This window comes from Carassius carassius, chromosome 44 (assembly GCF_963082965.1).
Source record: "Carassius carassius chromosome 44, fCarCar2.1, whole genome shotgun sequence".
Classification (NCBI taxonomy): Eukaryota; Metazoa; Chordata; class Actinopteri; order Cypriniformes; family Cyprinidae; genus Carassius; species Carassius carassius.
The window spans coordinates 18,878,479-18,893,457 of record NC_081798.1 but is presented as its reverse complement, the minus strand read 5'-3'; the positions used below and the strand labels follow the sequence as shown (position 1 = coordinate 18,893,457).

At 35.6% G+C, this 14,979-nt stretch overlaps 1 protein-coding gene across 6 annotated transcripts in view; it reads right to left on the bottom strand.

Moving 5' to 3' along the window:
• LOC132126274 (voltage-gated potassium channel subunit beta-2-like) overlaps window positions 1-14,979 on the bottom strand; it is a 180,901-nt gene that overhangs the window by 27,288 nt on the left and 138,634 nt on the right. For all 6 annotated transcript variants that reach the window (XM_059537430.1, XM_059537435.1, XM_059537431.1 and 3 more), the window contains 3 exons: window positions 7,167-7,210; window positions 6,814-6,851; window positions 5,205-5,284 (listed from right to left, as the gene is read on the bottom strand). In XM_059537430.1, coding sequence (XP_059393413.1) covers window positions 5,205-5,284; window positions 6,814-6,851; window positions 7,167-7,210 — 162 coding nt within the window. The remainder of the gene's footprint in view (window positions 1-5,204; window positions 5,285-6,813; window positions 6,852-7,166; window positions 7,211-14,979) is intronic.

Below are 14,979 nucleotides of genomic sequence, written 5' to 3'. Positions count from 1 at the left end.
CGGTAAGGTATGGGTAATTAACAACCTGGCTGCTAAAAGCATATTTAACTCCCTGAAAAACGTGCCTCCTTTTCATACGCAGATGAGGAGAAGTGTCAGCAACAGCCTGGAGACTAAAATACTGTTTGGCAGCCATTAGTGACGCTGAGGGTGCTAATTGGGCCCAATGAGGATACAGTTCAGGCTGTGATTGTCCTGGTGAGTGAGATTCTCCCTCAGGCTGCACACTAGTCCATTCAATGAACCACTGGGCTGTAATTTAGTCCATGCTCACAGACGCTACAAATCCCTCCCACTGTTTCACTGCTAATCTCTCTAAAAATCCTTCTGCAATCTTGTTGTTTCCTAGTATGCATCTTATGGGAAGACAAAGAATGTTAAAGGAAGACTTCACTCTAAAATGAAAATCATCCTTATTTTGCTCCAAACCCCTTGAGTTTGCTTCTCTTCAGTGTTGCTATTTTTCATTTAGTGAAAGTGAATGAAGCAAGACGCTGTCATGCTCCAAAAACAGCAAATGTTCTTCTTAAAGTTCAACAATATCCCTCCTCATTCATTCTCATTAAATGAAACCAGCAGTGTAACTTGTGTGTGTGTGTGTGTGTGATGTGGAAACAAAATAGGGGTTTGATCTTATAGTTCAGTAATGGAATTGTTTGGTGAATGAACCTTTTAACAATAAAGTTTGGCGGAAATGTTTTATTGTTTTTTTTGTGTTGTTTTTAAGTAAATCTAAAACTATTAAAAATGTTAAAGCTGAAATAATACAAAATATAAATATAAGATGAAAACTAAAAAAACACACACACATCTTGCCTTGGTAAGTAACTGACATAAACAATGTTTAAATACTAAAATTGACTAAAGTAAAGAAATATAAGCAAAAGGAAAAATACCAGAAGCACATAACAAAATTACTAAACTTAAACTAAAATTAAAATAAAAACAGAAAGGGAAAAAAGCTAATTAAATATAAATACTATAAGAGTTTATAAATAATACTAAAATGACACTATCTTCAGGTGAACTAACACCTCCATTTATTTTCTCAAGCTTTTAACTAAGTAACTAACTGAAAGAAAAGGTCCAAATGCAAATATAAGAAATGCAACTTTTGCATTGCACACAAGTGAAGTCATGTGGTCACGATCATCAAATAATAAAAAATAAATAAGATAAAGCACACCTGGTCACTGTAAACAATCCATCTTACAATGTACAGCTATGTGCATAAAAAATATTAATCCTTAAAAAAATTAATATTATTATAAAGTACATTATTCTAAATGATTATTATAAAAAAAAAATATTTAATAACAGAAAGCCGACTTATCAATCAGAATCAAGTATTCCAGAGTGTTGTGCAAGTCAAACAAACTAATCAGTCTATCACAAAGATGGATGAACATCTTTAATCTGGATTGATTCAATGTTTCACAATGATCCAGGCTTTATATGAAAACAGAAAGCTGTTGAAAGCTAGCTGTTGTGCTTTGATTTAGTGGTCATTAGCTGCAGAGAGAGGTTCATTAATCCACATGAATGTACGATGCACTTTCTTAAAAAGTCCCAACTTCAAAGCAGGTTCCCTGAGACGGCAGAACTGAGCTCATCTTCATGAGGATTTCTGAATTGCATGCTAGCGCACTTATGTTAGTGTGTTGAACAGAGACGGAGATGGACACAGACTCGTGAGGGGGCGGGTCAGCCTATGTTTTTGTTTGTTTATGTGCGAGGGAGAGAAAGACAGAGAGGAGACAAAAGCTGATGTGTGTGTATTTGCTGATGTAAGCGTTTTGGTGCTATATTTACGCAGGGGTGTTTGTCCCGTAGCACACTACATTGACCACAGCTGGATGGTAAATGCTGCCGGAGCCGTATTTATTCCAAAAGGCTAAATAAAACAGACCTTCCCACTCTCATGTCTTCCCACTCTCTCACCCCATCAGCGCCGCCGACGTTCAGCGATGCCCACGCTCAGCTAATGACAGAGCACATTACCAACCGCTATCCTCACCTAATTTGAACAGTTTATTTATGAAACATCATGTGTCAGGCAACTTTCTTCATTTGGAGGAAGGCAAATGCGCTCTAATATGTATTCTCTGCACTAAGAACAACATCTGAGATTAACTCTAACTGATATACAGATATCTCTCAAATTGGAAATAGCAGCAATGTTCACAATTAATATGGGTTAAACATCAAAGGAGAGTAAAACAAACAAACAAACAAAAATACATCAGATGCCTATATTAGTGCTGTTTAACAATTAATCTCATCCAAAATAGAACTTTTTGTTTACAGAGTATAGGTCTGTGTACTGTGTATATTTATTATGTATAATTAAATACACACACATGCATATATATATATATATATATATATATATATATATATATATATATGAAAATGACATTGTTTATATATTGAATATATTTATATATATAATATAAATTGTAAATACATGAACATGTACAGTATATATAGTTTTTAAAAGAAGTCGCATCTGCTTACCAAGCCTGCATTTATTTGACTCAAATTACATAAGTAATTTGTAATATTGTGTTGTAATTGTAATTTATTCCTGTGATGTAAAGCTGAATTTTCAGCACTATTCCTCCAGTCTTCAGTGTCACATGATCCTTCAGAAATCATTCTAATATGATGATTTGCTGCTCTAGAGACATTTATTATTAATGTTAAAAAAAAATTCTCTGATAAATGAAAAGGTCAAAAGAAAAAAAAATTGCTGAATAGAGAATGAAAGCTTTTGTAACAATAATATTGTTTAGGCCGAATTTATTAAAAACTAATTTCATATACATATTAATGTCCCAATCTCCATAACTTCCAAAAACGAGACTGAGATTGCCAAATTTGTATATATGGCAGACAGAGTAAATACACTTACACGTAAATAAAAACAGTAACGTGAACATTTAGGTATTATCTTATTTTTGGGTAACTACATCTCTATGTTATTTTCTAATTCTCTACTGCCATATAGGGCCCTATAATACACCCGACGCAATGCGACGATAGGTGCAACGCAAGTGTGTTTGCTAGTTTCAGTCCGGCACCGTTCACATTTTCCCGTCCAGCACACGTCGTTTAATTAACAAATGCATTTGCACCACTGATCTATAATATAGAACTGGATTGCTCATGACGTCATGAAAGTAAAGCCGCCGCGCCGCCATATTGGTAATCCCTAGTGTGCATAAACGTTCTATTGAATTAATAGGAAATTGTATGATTTTAACTAGAAAACCACCTAACAAGTCAGCGTTTATAAATCGGAAGTATTTCTGTACATTGTTACAATGCAAACACCCTATGTAAACGGTTATTTTTTTAAAGGTCGCAAATTTCCCCTAACTTACTTATTAAAAAGCTACGTTCATTACAGTAGCGAACATCATGAACACGATAAATATCAGACGGACACGACCACAACATATATAACAAACTACAAAGTGCTAATTCTGAAATCTGAATTTATTCAGAGAAATAACTGACTATATACAGTACAGATTTAAAGACATAAAGCTTTATTTCCCAGATTATGTAGTAAATTAAGCTTTATAGAGCAATATTAACAACATAATTGTAGTATCCATTGTTATATATTCAAATACATTTCCGATACTAACACATTCATGTTTAACAATTCCTGAAAAATTATTTTCATAAAGAAATACGTAGGCTATATTTTGTGTTGGATCAGTTAACGTACCCGTGTCGTCAGTGCGCAGCAGACACACCCACCTAAATGATTTAAATATATCGCTTATACTGCCCCAAAAGACCGTAAACACTGCAGATAACATCTGAAGTAAAGATGAATTTAAATACACATAACGTAAAAACGAATCCCAATTGACTGATTTACTTCAAATAGAGTTATTTTAGGACAGCGGTTTGAATGTGTCTCAATGGTGCTCTCTGCTGGTAGGGATTAGTAAAATGGCGGATCGAACATTTCCGGTGGCTTCACTGTCTGTTGGCAGTTTAGAACGCGATGAGCGATCCAGTTATATATAGATCAGTGATTTGCACACATTTTTGCACCCATGGGCGTGCTGGTCTAAAAAAGAGGTGTGTTCAGGCGCATTGCTGGCGCAATGCTATTTTAAGAAACTGAAAATAGACTGCGCCATAGACCAACTCAAATCTGGTCTTAAGTCTGGCGCAATGTTTTTTCTTTGTTATTTAAAGAGCATACACGCTGCTTATTAAACACAGGGATGCACAGCAGCACACAAACATGCCAAATGTGTGTGTGTGTGTGTGTACACACATATATAAATGCCTACATGTCATAATGGATAGTCATCGCATGTCTCAGAATTGGCCTATCTATTTGCCCGCACACGAGCAGCTCCATTTCATCTCAGAGACACGTTCTGTCTTTGCGCTTGCCAAATTCCGTCGTGTAAATAGAAAATCCGTCATGGCACGAGCGCAACTGGCTCTTAAAGGGAATGGAAGATGAGACTCTGATTGGTTTATTGCACGTTATGCCCAAAAAACACCCATTACTCATTAAGAGAATAGGGACAGCCTGTTTAGACCATGCACCGTTTTTTCCAACCGTTTTTCTGTCATTAAAATAGCAAAAGTGGATTTGGACGCCCTGAGTGCACCTGCACCGTGTGCTTTACACTTTGCGTTTATATCGTTAAAATAGGGCCCATAGTGTGTGGCATGTGGTTTTGGTTTAGGTCATGTAACCGCGTTCACTGTCAAAACAAGATAATCCTACTGATCACGGTGCTTTTTCTTGCTCACAGCTGATGAATCTAGCTTGTGTGACACATTAAGAGATGATACTGCTTCAAGATCCAACTAGAAGTAATATTGTGATATCTGCCATGACAGTTTTAAGTCTTTCCCTGATCCCAAGGACAACACTGCTGGGTTGTGCTGAGTCGTTATGACAAGATCAGCACAAACTCCCATGCAAGACACGGACGAGGAACGCCATTTCCAATGATGCCCTGGGTCAGCTGCCATAGAAATGTTCATTCACCCTTTAAAATAAGCCTTCGTTTTAAAGGAAACTTGAGGAAAGTTCATGCTTAAAAAAAAAAAAATGTATAAAATTGACAAATAGATAAATTTTTTCAAATATAAGCAAACACCATTAATATGTGAAATAAAACATCATATAAAACTTTTTTGCATTTTGGCGCACTCACTTTCCTGCAGCGTAGACCTCTGCCGTGTCGAACAGATTGATCCCATTCTCGTACGCCAGAGTCATCAGCTGCTCTGCAATCTGTCAGAAGGAAGGAAGGGAGAGGAGATGAAGTGTTGCAGTCAATTCCATTATTAAAAGCTGTATTCTGCACTGTCCTTCTCTTTAATAACTGTCACCCGTCTCCTCTGTGGGAAGCCTAAGCTTACTTCACTATTTAACAATTAAATCCTAATCTAATCATGATTGTTGGAAAGGTTTAAGACTCCTAAATAGATATTTTACCACTATTTTTGCAAAAAAAAAAATTATGTAGGAAAAGTAATAGATTAATTTATGACAATAGTACACCTAAAAAAAAATCTACAACATACTGTAACAGGGGTTCTGACCTTTGTCACAGAAAGTCTTCTCCTTTTTCCCTATCACACTTTAGAAGTCATAAGAAATATATCGATATGTATATGTATATATATATATATATATATATATATATATATATATATATACAGACCAAAAGTTTGGACACACCTTCTCATTCAATGAGTTTTCTTTATTTTCATGACTATGAAATTGTAGAGTCACACTGAAGGCATCAAGGGCTATTTGACCAAGAAGAAGAGTGATGGGGTGCTGCGCCAGATGACCTGGCCTCCACAGTCACCGGACCTGAACCCAATCGAGATGGTTTAGGGGTGAGCTGGACCGCAGACAGAAGGCAAAAGGGCCAACAAGTGATAAGCATCTCTCGGGGAACTCCTTCAAGACTGTTGGAAGACCATTTCAGGTGACTACCTCTTGAAGCTCATCAAGAGAATGCCAAGAGTGTGCAAAGCAGTAATCAAAGCAAAAGGTGGCTACTTTGAAGAACCTACAATATGATATATTTTCAGTTGTTTCACACTTTTTTGTTATGTATATAATTCCATATACAATTCCACATGTGTTAATTCATAGTTTTAATGCCTTCAGTGTGAATCTACAATTTTCATAGTCATGAAAATAAAGAAAACTCTTTGAATGAGAAGGTGTGTCCAAACTTTTGTTCTGTACTTTATATATATATATATATATATATAATCGAGAGAGAGAGAGAGAGAAAGAGAGAGAGAAAGAGAGAGATATCTGGGTATATTTAGATATTTATTTATTAAATAATGGTCAGTCTTAAATAAAAATAAATGAATAAATGATTACATAAATAACAATACAAAAGTCAATTTAAGACTTCTTCATACATTTTACATGTTTATGGGTTAGTTAAAAAAAATGATGTGCTAAACCAGTATTATGTTTTTCATCTACAACGTTAAATTGTTTTGCATTTAAATGTTGCACTGCAATCAATAGATCATTTACCTTTGGCATCACTGGCATCAAACCTGGTGAAAAGTGTCTAAATCAGTCATAAATGAGATCTGATTTTCAGTGTTTGACAATATAAAACACATTGTGTTCCTTGGAAGAAATAAAACTAATATAGTTGTTTGGAAAGACAAGAGGGTGAATAAATGATGACAGGAAATTCATTTTTGGGTGAACTATTCCTGTAAGTGTACAAGAATATAAAAGCTCACATCAGGACCGGTCAGTGATTACACTCATCATACCTCATCTGTGATCTGTCCTCCGAATGTCACCCATGTTCCTGTAAAGAGATCTAGAATCAGTCACTGCTTTTCACAAGATAAACCAGCTTTAAATGATTATCAGTGATCCACCAATGATCACTAAAGAGAAAAGCCTTAAGATGAAGCTACAGATAACATGGATAATCTTTAATGCCCAGCTGCATGGTGCAGATTTCTGCTGTCTGCCACTACTAGCAGTTCAGTTTGAAGAAAATTCATCTTGTGACACAAAAAAAAAAAAAAAAAAAAAAAACTACAAAAGCTTGTATTGTTGGTTGCAGGTTTCCTTATCTACTTCACAAAAGGACTCGATGAGGAGGACATAAACGTACCTAATCCAAGACATGAGACTCTCAGGCCCGACTTCCCCAGGTTTCTGGAAAAAAGGAAATGAAGACAATGATTAATAGGTTTTACTCTGCTTTCTTCATCACGTTGTTCTCTCTAAAGTCAGAGTACTACCGTTGAAGTACTAAATCAGACTGTCAGCTCTGAAAGAGCCAATCTAATTTTCTCAACAAAAAAAAGTTCTGTTCCAAAAACTAGTGAGCTGCCGATCAAGTCGGCAAAAAGATTTGTTCCCAAGGTGTAATAAATTGTGCGTCGAGCCTCCTGTACAGCTGAGATGCCACCCATGTAGGCTTTAGACAGCAAGGCAGCTCACTAGGTTTTGAATAGATCTACTGTCTTCAAAGCAATGAGATTCTTCAGTGACCTGTAGATGCCATCGGGGCTGGCAGGGCAGCGTATGGAGTTTGTAAGCCATCCTGCTGATTGGTTTATCATGGGGAAAATGAGACTTAACAGTGCCTAAGGAAAGATTACTGACCCCAGGGCCTTATGGGAGCGAGGAAGACTATTGAGCTTATAGAGACAGCAGCTATAATGAAGAGAACTGGCTAAAGGAAAACTCAACACTTCTGTACCATCCACTGAAAGTCAGCACAGATCATCTCAAGAGGACATCTCTCACACACAGAGGTTTGGACACAAGAATTTGTATTCAACTTTGTTTACTTTTTTGGTTTTACTTAAACGTTTTTACATTTCCAGCCAAGAATACCAAAAAGTGCCAAAAAGAACAGAGTTGCGTACAAAGCCAAAAACATGGTAAGATGATTATAAGATTTGTAAAGGTTCACAGAAGGAAAGTGTAAGATTAGGACAAATACAACATCAGATTTGTGCCACAGACACAAGAACAGCATGTGCTTTTCTTTATGTGTGTATGTATTAGGCCTGGGGGATATGTTGCATATTTGAAAACATTCAATATATATACACGACATTCTTTCTAAATTACAAGAAAATGTAATTCTCATTTCAATAATTCTGTTCATCACAACAATTCAACAATTCTTTAGTGCACTATATAGTGCTATTTAGTGTTACTTTGATGCATATAAGTAAAACATATTTATTAATTAAAGAAAAACAACGTGACCTGATTGTTTGTACTGAAATATTTTATTTGTTTGTAATATATATTGAAAAACCTATCGAAATATTGGCAATATCTACTTGCCAACAAATGATACAAAACAGCAAATTGGTCATCATCATTTAGAGTTACTAAACACAAAGATAAAAGAAAATATACAAAAATAGAATATATCTAAATACATATCATATATATTGAGATAATATAGATTTAAGTATACATACATATATACAGTTAAGAGCAACTGATGGAGAAGAGCTTTGGTTAGTGTGGTGACCAAGAACCTGATAGTCATTCTACTTGAGCTCCATGATCATATGCTGAGATAGGAGAATAATATATATTTATAATAAATAATAAATTATTCACATTTTCAGAGATTTTGCAAGGGGTACCCAAACTTTTGCATGCCACTGTACACACACACAAGGATATATTATGCTGTCATTCAGCCCTAGTTTATACATGAGCATGTGTAACTGGGATTATGGGTGATATAACAAGCTGTCTGTGTGTGTAGGAGTACAACGCATGTATGTGCATGCTTCTATAAGCGTGTGTGATGTTTCGTGTGTGTTTGTGTGGGGGTGTCCATATTGGATTAGAAGCATGTGGGTGTCCGGTGGCAGAATGCAATGAAAGACAGACGTCAGCGGGTCACAGTGAGCCGCACATTGCATTGGATCCAAAAAGTAACCTGCAGGACAGGATATTGCTTTTCATGAGATCCTATTCATAGCTGTATTTACTGGGAGCTTTTAATATGGCTAGTGATATCTCCTGGCACCTCAGCACTTAAGTTCAAAAGATTTAAATGCAGACATGATTGATAAATAACCCATTTGAGCGCTGCTCTGTTTCCTGTAGACACGAGGGAATCTTGAAGTTAATAAGCAAATGTCTATCTGCAATGCACAACTCACTAGGGGAAAAGGAACGAGGATCTACTCAAATCTAGTTTTGCAATTAACATGGAGCTAAAAAGTAAAGAGCACGTGGTTAATCAACAATGGTCAGGTCAATGTAAAAAAATTTTTGTAACTTTTTAATTAGAGCTTGCGGTGAGATGGACTGTTGTATGTTGGACAAAAGCATCATGGTTCAGTTCCTTAATTATGAAGAACACATGTATATTATTTGCAAAGGCAAGCCTTCTGCCACTGTTATCAGCAAATCTATTGTAAACATGAAGCATGCCATTTCTGTGTGACTGCAATCATCAGACAGCGTTGCAAAGACAACGACTCTCATCTGCTGCCCCCAAACCTGATTGAGTCAGTGTTGCTTTGTGAAGCTAAGATGCTCTTAACAATGTCTTTTTAGCATCACATAGCAGTAGAGTTCACACTTTAAAGAATTTAATTATTTAAAAGCTTCATATTATTCTGAAAAAAAAAAATATAGTTTCTAAAGTGTCATGAAACACTAAAACACTTATTTAATATATATATAAGCATGTTTCGTATATGATGGAAGACTAAATGTTCTTTGTGCATTTCACTCAAAAAAAAAAAAGGTTCATTACTGGCATCGATTGGTTCTGTAAAGAATCTTCCCATTCCACAGAATGTTCTTTATATTCTATAACAAAAATGATATACTGTCAATCGATTAAAACATGTAACCACTTGATTGAACATTTTTTTCGCAAATAATCTCACTTAACATTAATGTTTTTAAATATACTTTTATATTGCAATAATTTCACATGCATCTTTTTTATTACTGAAGGCGAGTATCACTGATACCAATACTGGTGTCTGTGATGTCAATGAAATTGACCACTGATTATAGCCTTTCAACATTACAGTACAAATGAAAGCTATCAATTTTAACATTTATTAGACTTAAAAATGTTCTAATACAACTTCACATAAAATCATTATAATAAATGTCATATTAAGCTACCTAAACCCTTCAACAAATAGGAAATATACAGAAATTGAATAGTTATCCAAAACTACATTTGAAATTAAATATAGATGAATGCTTAAAGCTACAAAAGTTATTGATTTCTTTTTTTTCTTATTCTTTTGTTCTAAACAGACATCAGATTAGATGGTTATTACGTTGCTTTGGCTGCTATTTCTTTAAGAGCTGCTGCTGTTGAACGTGACACAGATCTGACACGCATTGTGATTTCTGACAACCTTTTATATATAAATACGCTTTAATATTAAATGATATACTGCACGCCAAGTCCTTCGTGCGTGCAATTGAAGAGCACATGTTACAAGCACAGTATAACAGCTGACAGGACAGGAAAATTTGTATTTACTGACACATGGCCTGACAAAATCCCATCTGACTGCAGTTTACTGATGTTCCACTGAAGCTCCTCGTCACCTGTACCGTCTCCATGCTCATTTGATTCACATCCAGCGCTGAGGAGAAGCTGAAGTGACACCATATCCTGATTTTAAATCGGCCAATTTCAGAGAAAACTTTAATTAGTTGAAGGACCCCATTTATGATCGTGTTACTGAAGCCCCCTGTCAAGCCCATGACATCTGCACATGGTACATGTCCTTTGGTGTGACACCCCTGAATTATATTTTTTAATGAAAATCTGTACACTAAACAAAAAAAATTATGCAAATGTGTCTTCCTTAGCGCTAATGTCAGGTCAGCTCAGATTAGCAAGGTCATTCATTGACAGAAAAAGGCTGAAACGTCCTATTGTGGGACAGAAAATGTCCTCCGGTGTGATGCCTGTACTGTCCCACCACAGAACAAGGTCTCTTTAAGAAGCATTTTAAATAATTACATAAGATTAAACTATTTTTTAATTCTTTTTTTTTTTTGTAATCATTTTCAGTGTTCTTAAATGCAATAATTACATTAAACAATTTTCTGATGTTTTTACAGAAAACTTGTACTGGTATAAAGTGTCATGAAAATAAGTATAAAATGTGATATTTTGGTTTTGAGCGGGAGAGAAATTAGTGGAAGAGAGAGGACATGGAAATATAGACAGAAAATTAACAGTGATCCACACAGAAGGGAGGAGATCGTAGGAGAGCGATGCAGAAAGAAAATAGAAATCAAAATTATGTCTAAAAAAGGAGTAGCCATATAGTTTAAAAAAAAAAAACACGTTAATGAATATAGTTTGAATATCAATCATATTTAGCTGTGCAACACATGCAGCGAGGGGGCTAGAAGAGTTTCGGTAACATACTGATTGTGTAAGACACTGAATTATGTTGATGAAAATAGTTTTTTGCTTTGTTTAAAAAACATGTCGATATTGTTTGCATCAAAATTAAACTTTCTTTCTCCTTTGACATGTTCAAAATTACATAGAAATAATTTAATAACTACCATTTCTGTCCTTTAATGTGACGTAAGGTCCTATGGTGTGACACACATAGAACCCCAGATTAGTTTTTTATCTCAAAATTTCTTAAAAAAAACAAACAAACAAACAAACAAACAAACAAAAAAAAACAGCTGAGTATTGCAAAAAGGGAGATACAAATATCACTCAACTTGAAATGGTATTATTTTCAGCAGTTTTGAATGGATGACAACACAATTTGTCTTGAAATTGTCCAACAAGTCATGTAAAAAAATTATGGTAATTATAATTTAATATTAAATAAATAGCACTATATGAAAATAAGTGTCTAACAATGAAGATATTTAGATAAGAGATTGTTTTCTTAATTTTATCGAAATGCTATGTCACACCATAGGATAAATTTATTGTACAGTTCAGTACAAATGAAAAACAGTGAAAGAATTGACACAATTACTGACCCTCTGGATTTTCACAAAGATCAGACTTCACACCACATAAATATATGCATTTCTTTTTCAAAAAAGGTCTTTTACAAGTAAGCATTTTGTACTGCCTATTTGTCATCTTTTAGATCTGTCATAACGATTGACCTGTGCCGAAATGGAAGGTTTCAAGGAACTTTAAAGACTTACAAAAGTTTTTGAGCGATATACAGTACTTCTGCGATATGTAAACATTTAACAAAGTGATGCATAATAACAGTACTTGTGTTTTGTCAGAGTACTGTACGGTTCAATACTGATTTTAATGGAAACAGCTCGAGCAGCTCATGTTGCTATGGTTACCTCCACAGGCAAACACGATTTCAGCTTGAGAGCATCTATTTGGTGAAAATGTGCTTTTTTTTATTTAACTAACTAGTAGTCTAAATTTTGTGGTTTGGAAATGCTGCTGAAACATCCCTTATGCAACACATAGAATTAAAACAGAATTGCGAATGCATACTTTTTAAACTGTGCAAACTGCCGATATTTTACATAATTTGTGTTTCGACCCACACACTCAAAAATCAATGTGTTTTTGCATGATGGCCTTTCAATAAAGCATTACACTGGTCGGTGTGGAAATGGACACGTGCCAAAGATTTCTTATCTCATCTCTGGCTGCCAAAAATGAGCCTTCTTATTCTCATTATACGCAGCAATTATCACACAGTAGGAAACAAACAATATGCACACGTGAATTCCAAGGCTGTTTATGATTCATTCATTGGTTGCGCCCTTGCTGATAATATGTACAGTGAATAAGATCTGAGATATGGAGATCAGGAGTGGACTCCTTTCATGGTTTGATTTTTGTGACATCAAACAAAGTATTCTAACATGATTAGTACAGATTAAACTGGAGCTCTACTGCTGTCTACACCGATAAACAGTCAACAAAAGCTGTGTAACTGTGTCAAGGAAGCTCAGATATTAAGCTAACCCTGTTAAACCCACTATGCTGGACTAAAGGAACGAGCAAATCGAAAGACAATCTGGGCCAGTGAAGTCTTGATTGTGTTACTGTTTCTTTGTTGTCAGCGTTGTGTTGTGTTGAATATTTCATGGGCTGGAGCTGAATACTGCATGGTGGACAGCGGCCCAGTCACAACTGGACCCAGGTGCAGCGCTGGAGATTGGGTTTGCCAGGAGTCACTGGAGATCAAGGCAGAGGTCAATAAATGTCACCTGTGTCTTTTAGTTGGGTTAACGATATGCAGAGAACACGGGGCGGTCAGGTTTGTTTACGAAGCAGAGGGAGTTCAGCTCTTCAGGGTTCAGATGACTTCTGTCTCTGCTGATCTTGACTGTCGCCACCTGCCTCAGTGAGTTTGTGAACTCAAAAGATCAGGACATCTCGCTTTAAAAGTAGAACACGATTTGTCAAAACACATTTGTCAGTATTAAAGGAATAGTTCGACCAAACAAATGTCAATTTTCACATAATTTGAATGGCAGATCCTCGGGAAACACATACATAGCTTTTGATTTCGGTCATCATTGACATGACATGTAAACTGCTTCAAATGTTCAAGACATTGCATGGCTTCAAAATAAGTCATATTCCCTACTTTTATGATGCTTATAATGGCATACCCTCTAAAAATGCATGATTCAGGCCTTCCTTAAAAATATTTTGGTTTGCAGTAACAGTAAAAAAAAATTAAACAAGGGTCGGTAGGTAGGTCTATATTTTTTTTTAAGTTTCAATGTAAAAAAAAAGTACAATTTTGGTGATGGTGATTATGTTGGTATGAATTTAAACAAATTAGCATATCGTGATGTCACTGACTGGGTCTTCAACCTGTTCCTTCGGGCGCATCATTGCAAACCTCATTTTGATGCAGGCTATATAGACCACAAACAAATTGAAATCTTTGTCAAAAACATGTTTATTGCATGAATTTCAGGTGAGAAGAGAAAAAACATTACATACTGTTTTACTTGCATCCACCGATAGGTGTCAATGCAACCTACAAATGAGAGACTGTTTACTTTACTTTCTTGGGTTGTCACTTTTGTAAAAAAAAATCCTGTTTGATTTGAGTGACAAGTGTTCATTGAATCGATTGTAAAATCGATTTAGCATGTCTAGATGCATTTTATAAAGCAAATAACACCAAATATAGGTAAATCAACGGACAACAGGCAGGACGAATGTAAAGATTCAATATATTGGTAAAGACCAATATTTCTGATGATTAATTGTTGTTAAGTTACGTGCACAGTGACAAACAGGAGTTTTTACGGTTAGAAATGTCAACAACAAAAAATCGCATACGGCGATTCTAGCCCGAATCAGTATCTGTATGCATGATACTGTCTGAATATGGGCAGAATTCACATTTCTGTTGTAAAAAGAGAAACACTGTGCAGAAGTATTATTTGCGGTTATTTGTGTGTGTCCGAAGCTGCAGTTGCTGTGTGACGCGTGTTCCAAAGAAAAAAAAACCTGGACGCGCTCCGAAAGAAGGTCGTTAAAATCAATTTCCTATTTTCATTTTCGAAACTTGTGTTGGTGGATCCAATCGATTCGTGCAATAGATTTTCGAACGTAAAGTGAACGGTCGCGGTTTTAGACTAGACGGGAGAAGGGATGGGAAAAGATCTGGGCACAGTTTTTCCAGAACTTCGTGCCAAGTTAAAGCGGTGTCAAGCTGTTTTAATGATTTTTTTGATGTATTATGGTGCCCGAACCCATATGACTTTAAACAGTGACCCTGAACATTTTGTTTACTGCAGCCACAGCCATTATTACCAGGCTTGAACCCTTGACTCTGACAGTGAATGAGAGCAGACGAAGTGAACGCACCGACCATAGTGTGACATCCGTGTAAACATGGATGATGTCACAGGTTTTTTTTTTTTTTAAGAAAGGACGTAGCCTTCGTTTGTATGTAGGCCTAGGCAATTTATAT